General features: G+C 33.2%; 1 protein-coding gene and 1 pseudogene across 1 annotated transcript; one reads left to right on the forward strand and one right to left on the reverse strand.

The window, feature by feature from the left end:
* The window catches only part of LOC124446202, a 96,217-nt pseudogene that overhangs the window by 32,666 nt on the left and 48,473 nt on the right, over positions 1 to 15,078 (forward strand).
* On the reverse strand, positions 5,709 to 7,787 carry LOC124446679. Its single transcript, XM_046997531.1, has 2 exons — positions 7,478 to 7,787; positions 5,709 to 7,276 (listed from the first exon to the last, which is right to left on the reverse strand). Exons 1-2 carry the CDS (start codon positions 7,714 to 7,716, stop codon positions 6,925 to 6,927), a joined length of 591 nt encoding a protein of 196 aa, XP_046853487.1. The 5' UTR covers positions 7,717 to 7,787; the 3' UTR covers positions 5,709 to 6,924.

The raw sequence follows: 15,078 nt of genomic DNA on the forward strand, positions 1-15,078 counted from the left end.
ATTATAATGAAAATGTAAAACAAGTAAAATAAGCAAACGATTCATAAATGTAATAATGACGTCAAAGATCCACAATGCGCTCATGAAATTTCATTCAAATTGTCGTAACAAACCAAAGATGTACGCTAAACGACAAACAATTTTTTTCTTTCGTCGACTAAAGAAAAGTTTCAATGGATTGACGAACGCACGATGACGTTGAAACGAAATGATAAACATCATAGGACCTCACTTGTTGTAAACAAAAATAAATGTGATTTATATCAACGCAGTTAAAGAAAACTATGACGCTTTTGAAATGCTAAAGAAATATACATAACAATGGCAGCACGTCACATATTGCAAGACGCAAGAAAAGAAAGTCATAGTTCTTTTTTTAATGAATCTTTTTTATATTGACGCTATCTAAGGGCGGATCCAGGATTTTAATTCCTTAGTCGGAAGGGCGTGGTCGAACAAAATTTTAATAAATGGGCGTGGTCGCATTAGCTAAAAATTCTGCTAACGCAACATTGTTAATATGATGAATTATAAGGACTGTTTCACCTATATCAGAGCTCATCAGCATGCCTAAAATGGCACCCTCACCACGTAAAATGCAATTCCGACATGGACAGCCTCAACGTAATGAGAAGCCAAACAAAAAGAGAGCAGTCTGGTTTGAAGGCAAGATACTCGCCTTTGAACAAGTTTGCAACAAAGACAAGTTTGATTAGAAAACGACAACGTGGGACATTTCAAAGATGTAAAATTGCTCAGTTTTTACATCATCCCTTCATTTAAATATTTAACCTCGCTAAAGAATATGTGAATCTAATTTATTTTGCCGAGTAAACAGAAAAGTAACACAAACCACCGTTAATCAAAACGTCTGACCTAAACATTCAATTTCCACCAAACTTTGAAGGACTATTGTAGATTAAATTTCAGATTCTTGAAGTGTATATAAAAAGTAAAACTTTGTAGTTTTAGAAAAGAGTTATAGCTATGTTTGCTTAATGAAATTGGAGCCACAAAAATCAATTATTGCAAAAAAATCATTTTTCTGTGTGCAGCAGCTTTATTGTACACCAACAATCTTTAGCTTTTCCAAAATATATTCAATGTGTCATCGCCAATCCACCATATCTTGAAATGATTAATGAACAATTTTGCCCAATAAAGTTCTTATTAATGGGACTTATTGCTGCTTCTTGTCCAATAAAATACCACAAATTAAATTAGTTTTGAATGTATTTCGTTTTAAGAACGTCCTCATTAAACATAGCTTGTGCATGATGGGACGCTTTAATTTATCAGTGCATATTCACTCAAAACTTAGAAACTGTTTGTTTTATATAATTTGAGAAGTTACCTTGAACAATATATTGTTTTGAACACCATCAATGGTTGCCAATATTCAAATCAGTGAACTCAAAATTTAGTAAAATTATTGTCAACAGAAGAGCATCTCATCAATTGTACTCTCTCCAAACATGCTATTACAAATCAAACGCATGCCTTCAGAGATATAAGTAACTAAATGTTCCCTTAATCCTCGTGAGGTTTAGTAAAACTCCTTCGGTTCCCGCATATCACAATGATCTTTGCTTATAGATAACCAATGAACATGCAACAAAACAGCAACTATATATCGAAACATTTGTCAAAAAAAGATGGTATTGTAACGCTGTGGAAGGAAGTGTATAAGCTAGTTATAGCTTTTAGAAAAAGTCTTAGTTTGTCAAAGTTAGATGTAAATGAAATGCAATTACATTTTAATCTTTCTGTCAATCTATAATCTTCACTTGAATTTTTAAAAGAACGTGCAGTTATAATTGTTAAATGTTCACACGTAAAAACTAGAAAATAATAAAAAAGAACAACTTTCATGCAGCTAACACTGAATTATGATAGTTTAGCAAGTTGCAGATTATACCTATCGTGCGAAGAATATTTTGTTAAAACAATCGTAAGAAGTCTTCTTGAGTCTGTATATTGAACTACATAAAAGACGTCTTTAAAAACATTATGTAATTTGAACACATAAAACCACTAAGACAAGAACATGCAAGTGATTGAAAGGTAGTGTTTTGTTATTTAACTTAGCTCAAATTTGTCTCTTTGTAGCACTTCCAAAAATACAACATCTTTCTGTCAAGTCTTTCATGGATTAGGGGATTGACTTTGTACGAGCAAAGAATTTTAAATAAAGGAGCAATGTATATAATTTTTACGTTTTTAATTGGCGTAAAATAAAAATGCACAAAACCTGTCATACAATATATACGACCTACTAAAAAACAGAAAACAGTTATTGCACAAACGAAGTTTTTTTTAAACTCTGTGTACATCTTCGAAGACTGGAACTTGTGAAGAATTGTAAATGAGTGAGACTGTGTTGTATTAAAGTAAGCTCTCAGGGCTTTTATTTTTTTGGAACAATGCTTGAGCAATTCTGGAGTAGCTAAGTGAAAGAAAATATTATAATGAAAATGTAAAAACAAGTAAAATAAGCAAACGATTCATAAATGTAATAATGACGTCAAAGATCCACAATGCGCTCATGAAATTTCATTCAAATTGTCGTAACAAACCAAAGATGTACGCTAAACCACAAACAATTTTTTTCTTTCGTCGACTAAAGAAAAGTTTCAATGGATTGACGAACGCACGATGACGTTGAAACGAAATGATAAACATCATAGGACACTCCACTTGTTGTAAACAAAAAATAAATGTGATTTATATCAACACAGTTAAAGAAAACTATGACGCTTTTGAAATGCTAAAGAAATATACATAACAATGGCAGCACGTCACATATTGCAAGACGCAAGAAAAGAAAGTCATAGTTCTTTTTTTAATGAATCTTTTTTTTTATATTGACGCTATCTAGGGGCGGATCCAGGATTTTTAATTCCTTAGTCGGAAGGGCGTGGTCGAACAAAATTTTAATAAATGGGCGTGGTCGCATTAGCTAAAAATTCTGCTAACGCAACATTGTTAATATGATGAATTATAAGGACTGTTTCACCCTATATCAGAGCTCATCAGCATGCCTAGGAAATGGCACCCTCACCACGTGAAAATGCAATTCCGACATGGACAGCCTCAACGTAATGAGAAGCCTTAAACAAAAAGAGAGCAGTCTGGTTTTAAGGCGCCAGATACTCGCCTTTCACACCTTTGCAACAAAGCAACAGGAGTTTGATTAGAAAAGCGACAACGTGGGACATTTCAAAGATGTAAAATTGCTCAGTTTTCTACATCATCCCTGTCATTCTAATCCTTTAACCTCGCTCCAAGAATATGCACACACATAATCTGAATCTAATGGTTATTTTGCCGAGCTAAACAGAAAAGTAACACAAACCACCGTTAAAGAAAACGTCGAAACGCTGACCTAAACATTCAATTTCCATAAATTTTGACGATACTCCAAGCTCAAACTGATTTCTTTTATAAAAGTTATTGTTTAGGAAAAGATATGCTATTGACTGGTGACACAGTTAACTTATTAATTCCTTTGAGAGCATGACTCCAAATGTCAGTAACCCTGTTAATGATGAAGTTAAATATTTGGTCTTTCATAAGGTCAATTGTTCCTTCACAAGTATCACAATTAGACAAAGTTGTTGTTATTCCCAGATCAAAACGCATATGCATTAATTAAGACCTTACAAAGGTGAATATTTCTTGTATGTTAGGTAACTTCATCAAAACGCGCATCATATATATTTTAAGATGTAGATCGCCCGGGTTAGTATAGTCCTTAGAAGGACTGTTGGTGTTGATGTTGACTGACGTTTCGACAACCTTAGTGGTGGTCATATTAAAAGTCTAGTGACAGAAGATGTTGTATATTTGTACCATTTTCACAGAGATACAAAAGCAATTGTGCTGTGTATGACACACATAAATTGACGTTTTCAATGTTCTTTTAAAAAGTGCTACGAGAAAGAGATGAAATACTACATCCAATATTCCTAATTCAAACTTGAATAGACATATTAAAATGATGCAACACATCATACAAATAATTTCAAAATGGTTTCACGCAGGCTCAGAGGATTACCCTTGTGAAATTATTTAATATACAAAATTAAGGCTAAGTGACACGTTTGTCACTAAGATTTATGAGATATCATGACTATACAAAAAATTAGAAGCTCTTTCTTTCCTTCTCGTCAAAACTATAATGACCAAGCCTAAAGAGTCAAATTTTTACAATTTCAGTTCTAATCGCCGGTTTCCATACGCAAATTTATTGATCACCTCATCAACAGTATTTCCTGATGTATTCGCATTAGTGCAAGTCCATTTAAGCGTTCTTCAACCATCGTACTTCTGTTGTAAGTTTTAAGCATGCAAAGTGCTGAAATAGAGCGTTCGCACTCACAAGAAGTAACTGGAAGAGTGGCTAGTAACCGTAGACATGCCTTAATATTCTCAAAACCTTCAAACCCTAAAGCTTTAAGTGTGGAAGCTGCACTGTCCGGTAATGATCCCTCATATGTTGTCCAAAACTTTTCCCATAATTCCAATTCAGCATCTAATCCTAAGGGATTAGGAAGATCATCTTTGTAAAAATCTGAAAACAAACGAAAATTCTCTTTCCAATTCTTTTTGTTTGGTGGAAGACTGTTAATTAGCGAAATCATTTTTGATGGAACAACGCTAAAGCCGTTATAAACGTTGATTTGACTAAAATCAAATCTTGCCTGAAGATCAGAGTTTAAGTGGTCTAGAAAAGGAATAGTGAGAGCCTTTTGTAATAATCTGAAGCGCTAGAAGATGGGTGATTCTCATTGTGAACTTGTCTGCCAGCTGTTCTGGGCATTTTTCATCGACATCTACGTTTTTAGCTAAAGAAACTGCTTCACTATACCATTTACCATGATGAAAATCAACATCATTCCTCAATAAAATTCCCAAGTTTTTTAATGACTCAATTAAATGCATTCCATCCATAACATCACAGGTTTTAGCTTGTAATAACTGAGTAACAGGAAGTGTTAAATCTAAAATATTTCTACTAATGACAAGGCTAACAATAAATCTGAAGGTGGAAATCAATGCTAGGAAAGAAGAAGCTTTAGAAGATGTTTCTGGATTACACACATGACCAGCATTATGGCTCATTTCAGTTAAAGTATGAAAAATTGGAAGGAATAATTCTTGAAATATATCTAGACCATCTATTCGCTCAATCCATCGAGTTCGACAAACATCCTTTAACTTTGATTTACCTGAATGTGGGCAATAGTCTTCAACTGCTTTTGAAAGTAACATTTGCCGTCCATCAGAGAGATTGAAAAGTAAGAAAGTTCTTTAATTTGACAAAAACATTTCTGACAAAGGGACAGAACATGAATTACATAATGCAAGATTTAACCTATGGCTGTAACAGTGGGTGTAGATTGCTTTAGAATTCAAACGAAGAATGCGTGCAGAAAGACCATTGATATGCCCTGCAACAGCCCCAGCTCCATCATATCCCTGACCTCTGCAATCCTCAATGCTTAATTTAAGTTCTGTTAATGCACTGTGAATTAATTTCTCAAGACTTTCCCCTGATAAACCCCATTTGCAGTGCAAAAACCTCACAAAATCTTCTCTAACATTCCTATTGCAATCCACAAAACGAATCACAAGAGAAAGCTGCTCTTTGTCTGCAGAATCTGCTGCTTCATCAGCAATTATACTAAAAAATTTATTTATTTTTATTTCACTAGTTATTTTTTCAGTGATAACCTGTCCACAAGCAGCAATTAGATCATTTTGAGTAGTCTTTGAAATATAAGAAGCATTCTTTGGACAGTTTTTCAAATGATCAGCTAAAACTGTGTCACCAGCCCGAACACGAAAATTTAACAATTCAACATAGTTACCAACACCACCTTTTGAGTAAGAACCAACCTCCGGATGATATGAAGAATCATCACGGTGCCCTCTTAATGCTAACCCAAGTCTACCACAAAGTTTAATAGTATCAATTATTGATACAAGTTTTTCCCTATTTTGCCTGATGACTTGCTGTTTGTGCTCATCAATCAACACCTCAATCTGCAGTCCTTCTCCTGATGCCTGACCAACTAATGACAAATATTTATTACGTGTGCTTTCGTGCAAACCTGCTCTGGTGAGAGCCTTAGAACTCAAACCAATATGGCGTTTGAAGCAAGCTTTAGCATCAGGCCAATATCTCATTGGTTCACTAAAAAGTTTTTTAATTTTTGTATTTTTATTCGGAAACTGATCACCAAACAAAACACAAGGCAGACAAAAAGCACCATCCAAAGAAGGGGAGTAACACAACCAAGAATAATCTTCCAGCCACGAATAAAGAAAAGATCGACCATCAGCTGATTTAGGAAATGGGTAGGATCTATTCGGTTTAAAAACATTGTGAATGAGCTGGAGCTTTTGAGAATCATTCATATTTCTAGCTTTTTCTCTAAAATATCTCACATCATTTGGATATTGCTGTGAAAAATCTAATGAAAATGATTGCAAAAGTTCTTGTTTTGGGTTATGTATTAATTGTGTTTGATTGTGTTGATTGTGTTTGTGTAGTACTAAATAATTTGGGCAAAATAAATTTTTTAGCCTTATTACTTGCTGGGGTTGAAACTGGTTGAAAAAAATTAGAAATGTTAACAGTAGAAGACTCTCCTTTCAACTTTGCCTGAACATGAGGAATTTTCTTGTTAGCTTTTTCTAACAAAGCAGAAGCCTTTCTTTTAGTTTTACTGATAGGTTTGAAAATAAGAGGTGCAAAGTGATTTGGCTTAAAGACTTTACTAGAAGTCAATAGAGTTGTAGAACAAAACAAGAGGTATAAATAGTTATATTGAGTAGGTGGTGTTGGTAAAGGAAGACGAGGTGAAATAATTTGGTTGAATAACAACTTAAAAGAAACTTCTCCACAATCAGGATACATCAAAGAAATGATTCTATTAGTAACTGAGGAGAGAGCAAGTATACACAAAAACTACCCCAAATTTTATCTCTACAGTTGCAAAGAGCTTCCATTTTAACAAGATCAAGCCCTGATAAACGTGAATCCACACTTTCAAAACAACAGGACATAGCCAAAACATTTTTTGCACTAACAGAGACCTTGTCACCATGCTTCTCTAAGGTGGAAGTGAATATTGGATGATAACAATAATAATTTGCATATATAAAAAGCTCTATAGATACCATAGCTCTCAAAGTGTGAATGAGAGCATTGCTTCCAACCAAGGCCAGAGAAGCAGAGCTGTATAGACAATTTCCAGATGGTTCAGATCTAATAAAACAGCAGTCGAAAGATTTCTTGATTATTATAAGACTGCAACAATTTATGCAATGTCAACAAAGCGAGTTAAAAGCGATCATTTCAACAACAATGAAATGACAACAAATCGGCAGTTTTGGTCTTAACGTGTCATAACAACTACGCAATTAGGCTTATATTCATTTCTACTTATCTTAATTTAACTAATTTTACCTTAGAGCAACCGATGGCTTCGTATTGTCGGCCTTCACATGATGAGGCAAATAGACTGTCTCAGCATTTACATCACGATACAAAGATCGTCCAATTAAAGGAAAATGCTCTTCAGGCATTAAGAAACGAGAAGAATTATATATACCACATAATTCCTCAAAGGTCTTAAGCAAAGCAACATCATCACTTTTTTTTAAGTCAGAGAGAACCCGATCTAAAATACTGCTAGAGTTAGCCATGACGATCGATAAATATTCAAGCGCAATGAAGCAGACAAATATATTCCGACTAAGTTCGCTACAACAACCAATCAAATCCGAAGATTCGGCAACATCTTATACCAAAAATAGATATATCCTGCAAAAAACTAACAATGTTGACCAATCACAAGCTTTAAATTGGTATAGATCCTGCAAGAAATCTCCATCAATTACAGCTATATAGCTGGTTCGTCTGGGCAAATCAGAATCACAGAATGAACATAGATCCTGCAGATCCTGCACGATACGCTAACCAATGAATGCTCGCAAATTGATCAATTTAAACCAATCAAAATCGGTATATGGACCCAAATCCTGCGGAAATTTTAAAGCACTCAAGTGTTATAATTTAAGGAATACCCACGGAATTTTTTGAAAGTGACACGTTAATACGTTAGTCGCCCGACTTAGTTGACTAAGTTTAAATCCGCCTCTGCTATCACAAGTGTATTTCCAACAATACCAAATACTCATATTGCTATATGCCACACAGGGACGACTTTCATAATAATATACTTAATCAATTTGAGCTACTTAATGTATGGGAGAGCTCGATTTTCTTTATTTCATGTTTTAAATGGATTTCCAATAATGTCAAATACACATCTTGTTACAATGGAAAATATTAAAAATATCCATAACGATATCATTGATATAACACATTTATATAAATTGTGACTATTAAATGTAGGTTAGAACAGATAAATCTGAAATTTTGAAAAGTTGTACTGTAAAGTTGTTTAACCAAATATCAAAGAACTTCACTGCCGTTCAGTAATTCCTTTTCCAGTGAATAAACAAAAGTCCAATATAGCGTAGCATTACGGCTGTGCTAATAAGCACGTCTTTAAGAATAGAACTCGTAGAAATTATTATGAATTGGCCATTTTCTATGACAAAAACCCATATTAGATTCTGTTGAAATGAATTATTTCACCAAATTGAGAAAAGTACCATTCATTGTCAATAACTCCCATTTATTAAATGTTTGCTAATAGGAAAGGTCGTAGCTACAAACAAATACGCTACGGGAATTTTTTTTACATGTGTGTGGATTTTTACAGGTTAGTAGAGTTCTGATAAGGATGTTGGTGTTGATGTTGTCTGACGTTTTGACAACCTTAGCGGTAGTTATCTTCAGAATCAAGCAAGAATTGATTGCAATAAACATTTTGTCGCCTGGAAAATTAATTAAGTCAAATAATTAAGAAAAATAATTAAGTCGACTTGGAGTTCATTATAAAACGAATCAGGGGAAAATGTGCGTGAAATCTTTTGCTCAATACTTTCATAGGCTGTATTTTATCCCCAATTCTGCATTTTATCTTCAATTCTGCGTTTTATAACCAATTCTGCGTTTTATTCTAAGCCAGTACCAACCTAAGTGGCAACGTAAGTAGCAATCTAAGTGACAACCTAAGTGACAACCTAAGTTGCAACATTAGTCGCAAGATAAGTCACAACTTGAAAGGAAAAAAATGGAGGAACGGTCCCTTATGAGCCATTATAAAATACATATATTTTCGAGGTCCAATATTTGAATATTACACTTTATAATCATCAAACTCTGGACTTTGATTTGAATACTCAATTTTTGTTTATCGATTTCGACAGAAATATGTTTACTCGTATTTTTGTCAGCAACGGAACGTGATAATACGTTGTCGTGTCAATTAAGCATGACACATTGACTTGATATAATTTCAACCGGAACTGGGAAAGCCATAGATTTTACTTGGAAAAACAATTGCGTAAAACAAAGGAGAGGTTTTGACAAACTACTCGGTATGAATAATAATTTCATAGTAATAGTTTTGGCATTTTTCTTAACTAATGAAAACAATATTGTGTATGAAAGTATTGAGCAAATGTTTGATATACGTTAAGTGAAACAATTTAGTTCAAAAAATCTAATTGATTTAAGAGAATCTTAAATGATTTAATGCATTTCATTCTTGAGAATTAACCTAGCTATTAGCATTTAGTACAGCTGCAGCGCGATCCACAGCTGGAATTAAGGATTTTCTCAGCATAATCTTTGATTGTGTCTAATTGGTCCGTTTTCACCTACATTTAGTAGTGACATTTAGTACGTAACTCAGATACATCAATTTTATCGTCATGGAAGCTTATACATTTTCACTTGTCGCGGTATGTTCATTTGGCGTTATTGGAAATAGTCTTGTGATCGCTTCGTTATTAAAACAAAAGATTTTGTTAAAGAAGAACTTCTACTTTCTTGTCTTGCATCTCGCGATATGTGACTTGCTGGTACTGCTAAAAATATTTCCAATATACATCATAAGAGTCACTACATCGTTCAACTGCGTTCGTATGGATCGCACAATTGTTTGGTTTCAAATAAGTGGAGTATCTATGATGTTGATCATTTCATTTTTACGTTATCGTGCAATAGTTCATCCATTGAAACCTTCTTTCAGTCGACGAAAGATAAAAATCGTTTGTGGCTTAGCATACATCATTGGTTTTCTTATGGCAGTTGAAGTAGCAACTCAACCGTGCATTTTAGGTCCTGAAGGTCGTTATTACATTTATACGTTGCTTGTTTTTTACGCCTGTTTCTACATAATCCCAGTAATGTTCATGACTGTGGTTTACTCCATAATCGCTCGAGCATTGATCAAACAAAAAAAAGCACTAAAAGCATTCTCGAATGTCACACAGTCTCATCTACAATCCAACTCAAGTCTTCAAAGACACACTCAGAATTGTAAAACATTTTTCGTTTGCATCAGCACGGTTTTCTGCTTTGCATTGGGTCATATTTATTTCACGACAGCTCGGTTGGACATGTTTTATTCTGCAGAAACTAACTTGTTAAATCTATTAGTTGCTTATTGTTTTCGAGTTCTCGGCTCGCACGCCGTCAATCCATTAATCTATGGAGTATTAGACAGGAAAGTATTGTGTTTTTGGAAGCGCTGCACAGGAAGACAAATTTAAGCTAATTCAGATCGAAAAACGTTTGCTTTTGAATCACTTACATATGTTTCCTGTTCTATAGATAGTTTTGGTGTTGTAGCCATATGATATTTTCCCCATCCATCTTAATCAAGAAGGTCAAGTTAAACCTCTTTTCTCAACTGACATTGGGTAGACATCACACAAAATTGGTATTAATAAAGGGAAATTTCATGAACAGCTTTTGTTCTTCAGGCTTATTTAGGTACAACTGGGATCAACTATAAGGCTTAGATTTGTGATCACCACCATAACAGATTTCTCCACAGTTTTTCTATTTTCATTGCAAACTTGGCCTCGTGCTGTAATCAAAATACAAACAGCTGTTTTTTGAACCCTCAAGATATATTTGACACCAGTGCTCATTTATGTAGATATGTAAAATAAGCTCTTATTCATGAAGTATATTGTCTCTAAGTTTGTAATCTTTGAGTGTAGTTTACTTAAGCACATAAAAATAGATTATATTGTTGTAAAAGTTCATAATATAGCTGATGACGATGAAAACATTTACACCGACTAAAACACTTAATGAAAGCTTATTATAGGCATCTACTATAAACTATTTTCTTTACAAATTCGGCCGTACAAGCATTGAATTCTTCATATGTAGAATACTCCACAAACAACTGTGGATCTTATAAAGATTCAAATTAGTTAAAAAAACGAGAAAAATCTTGAAATTACCATACTTGGTATGTTGTTTTGGAAATGATAACATGTTTTCTGCTTTTAATTGTTGCAAAAAATTTCTAGTACCTTTGATATCAGCAAACATTTAATCATTGCAAATTGATGATAACTTACTCAATTTCTGAAATTTACTCAATTTAGAGAAATAATTTATTTCAAGTCTCTAATATGGTTTTGTGTCAAATAAATTGACCAACTTAGATAATTTTTATGTTTTATCAAAGAAAACGTGCCTATTTACATAACTCTAATGCTGCGCTAGCTATATTGTTTTTTTCTTTATTCACTGAAAAAGAAATTATTGAACAGGTTAAGTATTTTTACAACATGCTTCTGATTGGTCTCTTTCAACTCACATATACATATTAGGAATGTTTTGTTGGTCAGCCATATGCCAATCCTATCTTTTTGGAAGCTTATTGCTTTCCCATGCATTGTCGCAATGTATGTGTATTTGGTATTGTTGGAAAAACCTTCGTTCAATCAAAGAAAGATAAAATGTTTTGTAGTTTAGCGTACATTAATGGTTTTGTAACGACGTTTGGAATGAAAATTCGAGTGTTTATTGTAGATCTTTGAGGTCCATATCTTCTTTAAAAATTCTTTATTTATTTTTTGTCGATTCTCTGCTTTTCAGTGAGTCATAGCAGCATGGCAGCCTGAAGCAGCCAGCTTATGCACTGATGTTGATAGCGCTTCTTCATTTATTATTATTATTTTTGAATACATTGCTTTAGTCATCTGCGCAGTTTCAAGTAATAACTTTGCCATTTTGTCCCAGAAGAGTTAGAAGTTGCGTTCTTTTCATTTGAGAAAATAGAAGAAATATGGAGAACAACAAAGATGGTGTAATGTACGATTTGAAATTTAAAGCCTTTCATAAATAAAACAAGTTCTCCCGGTAATTTGTTATTTAGACGTTTGTGATAAAATTCAATTCTCGCTTTTGAGTTTTGTCATTTCCATAGCGTACTGTACTTCATTGTACTTTGAACCAATCATAAACCTTGATAAAAATATCAAACTTTATACCCGGACAAATTTAAGGATGACCAGAATTAGATTGACGGCAAATTTTACCATTAAAATTTCGTTTATTTACCATGGCCTAATGTACAGGGTGTAAAAAATTGAGGCCTTTTGAAACTGACGTATCGTGACGATTTCAATGTCTATGTCTATGCTACGTCAACAAGTGCATAAAGTATTGTCAGTCACTAGCAAATATAACAGATCTTTCTCACCACTACTATAAGGTTTATCGGAGCCTATGTACCATTGGGGTTATTATAGTAATAACATGGTTGCCTAAGGATCTTCTGTTATCACAGTGAGCCTCATCAATAAAACAATACGCCTATATTGTTTTCAATTTATGTTGTTAGTGGTAACAGAAATCGTCTTACCCTTGCGTCAGAAAGTTTGTTGTCACTAACTTGGAAAAAACCAGTGATGAACCATCAATAGCTTTGACAATAATTAAAAGACAAAATGTATTTGCAAAGCAAATTCATACACAGGCTCCCTGAACTAATTCGAAAACAGAAGTCACAATTAAATATCTAGACGAATTTCTTTATTCCATCACTGACCGTGAAAATAGCGATTAGCTTGTTAGTGATTACCAATGCTGGCGAAATGGCTTCTAAACCAGAAAGTTACAAGAACATTTTGCCAGTGCGAAAATAAAGTTGTACTCAAACAAAAAAATATAGCATAAATAACAATTGTGCAAAACGTGAAACTTAACAGCAGAATCTTTAAGATAATATATACACATGAAATTGTTTGTAGAGATAAAGATGTTCATACGTAAGTAATATATTCTCGTTAGTGATTCTTAATTTATCAGAGCTTCGTTATAATGTAATTGCACTTTGTAAAACTTTCCATCAGTGAAAGAAAATACCATTTCATGTGGGTAATATTAGTTTGGATTATTTACCGCCAACAACTCATCCGTAGATCACCTTTAGGTTAAAACTACTCTCAGATAATTATTCATACAAGGTCCATCTACTTCTTTTAAGCTTATATTGCTCATAAGTTAAAACTTTCTATACAATCAAGAGACTCTATCTACCCTAAGAAAAAATGCCATGGAATGCCTTGCCGTTCATTATCACCAAACAATTCAAAATTATTTTTGAGAAATTTTGTATAGTTAACAAGCTTTCATTAAAATGAATGAAAAATTGAATTCGTTTCTCGAATAGAAAAACTGTATCGCCTTCACTCAAAATTTAGTAGTAAATTGTTTGTAGTTAATTAAAGATAGGAATATTTGTTGCCAGCAATTGGGCCTCGTCAATGGGTAAACACAGGTAGACTTGAATGTAAACATAAAGATCGACATAAAGGTAGACATAAAGGTAGACAAAAAGGTAGACATAAAGGTAGACATAAAGGTAGACATATAGGCAGACACAAAGGTGAAGTCAAAGGTAGACATAAAGGTAGACATAAAGGTAGATGTAAAGGTAAACATAAAGGTAGACACAAAGGTAAACATAAAGGTATACATAAAGGAAGACATAAGGTAGACGTAAAGGTAGACATAAAGGAAGACAAAAAGGTAGACATAAAAGAAGACATAAAGGTAGACATAAAGGTAGACATAAAGGTAGACATAAAGGTTGACATAAAGGTAGACACAAAGGTAAACATAAAGGTAGACATAAAGGTAGTAACAAAGTAGACAAAAAAGTAGACATAAAGCTAGATATAAATGTAGACAAAATGGTAGACATAAAGGAAGACATAAAGATGGAATTAATCCCAAATAATTTGAATACAAGATTAAAAATTATTCATAGCTCCTAAAACTTACTCAAAACCAACCTAATGCTATATATTTTACATAACAAATGATGGAATTGATTAAAACGTGATTAGTTTAATAAAAAACAAGAGAACATGCGCAGTAAAATATATTTCTGTTTATGAATATATTTCTGTTTGTCCATTATTAGCAAGCATTTACTGACAGTTCCATCGTTCTCAGTATCTCGTTAGAAATTTCGTATAACGTACAAACTTTGAGCAATCTGAGCTATATTCGTAATTGATAGATTATTTTTTGCTTCAATTCTCAAAAAAATCTATTTTTCCATGTCAAGCAATTTAATCGATGCCACGACTTAAATTAAGATTTGAAAAATGGTTTATTTCTTCGTTTTCTCTGCCTTTTGTCTTTGAGAAGTTGCATATTGACATCTGCGATTTTGCTCTTAACTCACTCATCGTTATTGGTTTGTTTTATTACGCAGTGCAAACTTTTGTCAGTGGTTTTTTATTGGTCAATTTTAACAGTTATTTTACAAACGTGAAATAATGTCCTTTTAGTTGCAGATGTACATAACAACAAAGAAATATGTAACATTGTTGAGCATTGAAACTGCACTGATAAATTACAAAAAAACGCAGTTTTTCTTGACATTTAGAAAGTGAAATACAAAAATGAAAACAGCTAGAAATTTATGGAAGAAAGTCGTTTTCTCAGCTTCCAGCAGTTTATTTACTTACACGATCCTAAACATTCACAAGCATTTGATTATTGAAGTTACTGATATTTTCTTGAATTTTCTTTAATTTAGTAGAAAAATTTCGTATTAAAAAGTCACAGTTTATTGTCCATTGTGGCGTATCGTCATAAAATATAGAAAA

Source organism: Xenia sp. Carnegie-2017, unplaced genomic scaffold, assembly GCF_021976095.1.
Source record: "Xenia sp. Carnegie-2017 unplaced genomic scaffold, XeniaSp_v1 HiC_scaffold_12, whole genome shotgun sequence".
NCBI lineage: Eukaryota > Metazoa > Cnidaria > Anthozoa > Malacalcyonacea > Xeniidae > Xenia > Xenia sp. Carnegie-2017.

Excerpts from the sequence above, each read along its gene's own strand:
- LOC124446679 (XM_046997531.1), bottom strand. The coding sequence starts at position 7,716 with ATGGCTAACTCTAGCAGTATTTTAGATCGGGTTCTCTCTGACTTAAAA. Across the intron at positions 7,277-7,477 it reads AAGCCATCGGTTGCTCTAAG|ATCTGAACCATCTGGAAATT; the intron begins GTAAAATTAGTT and ends CTGTTTTATTAG.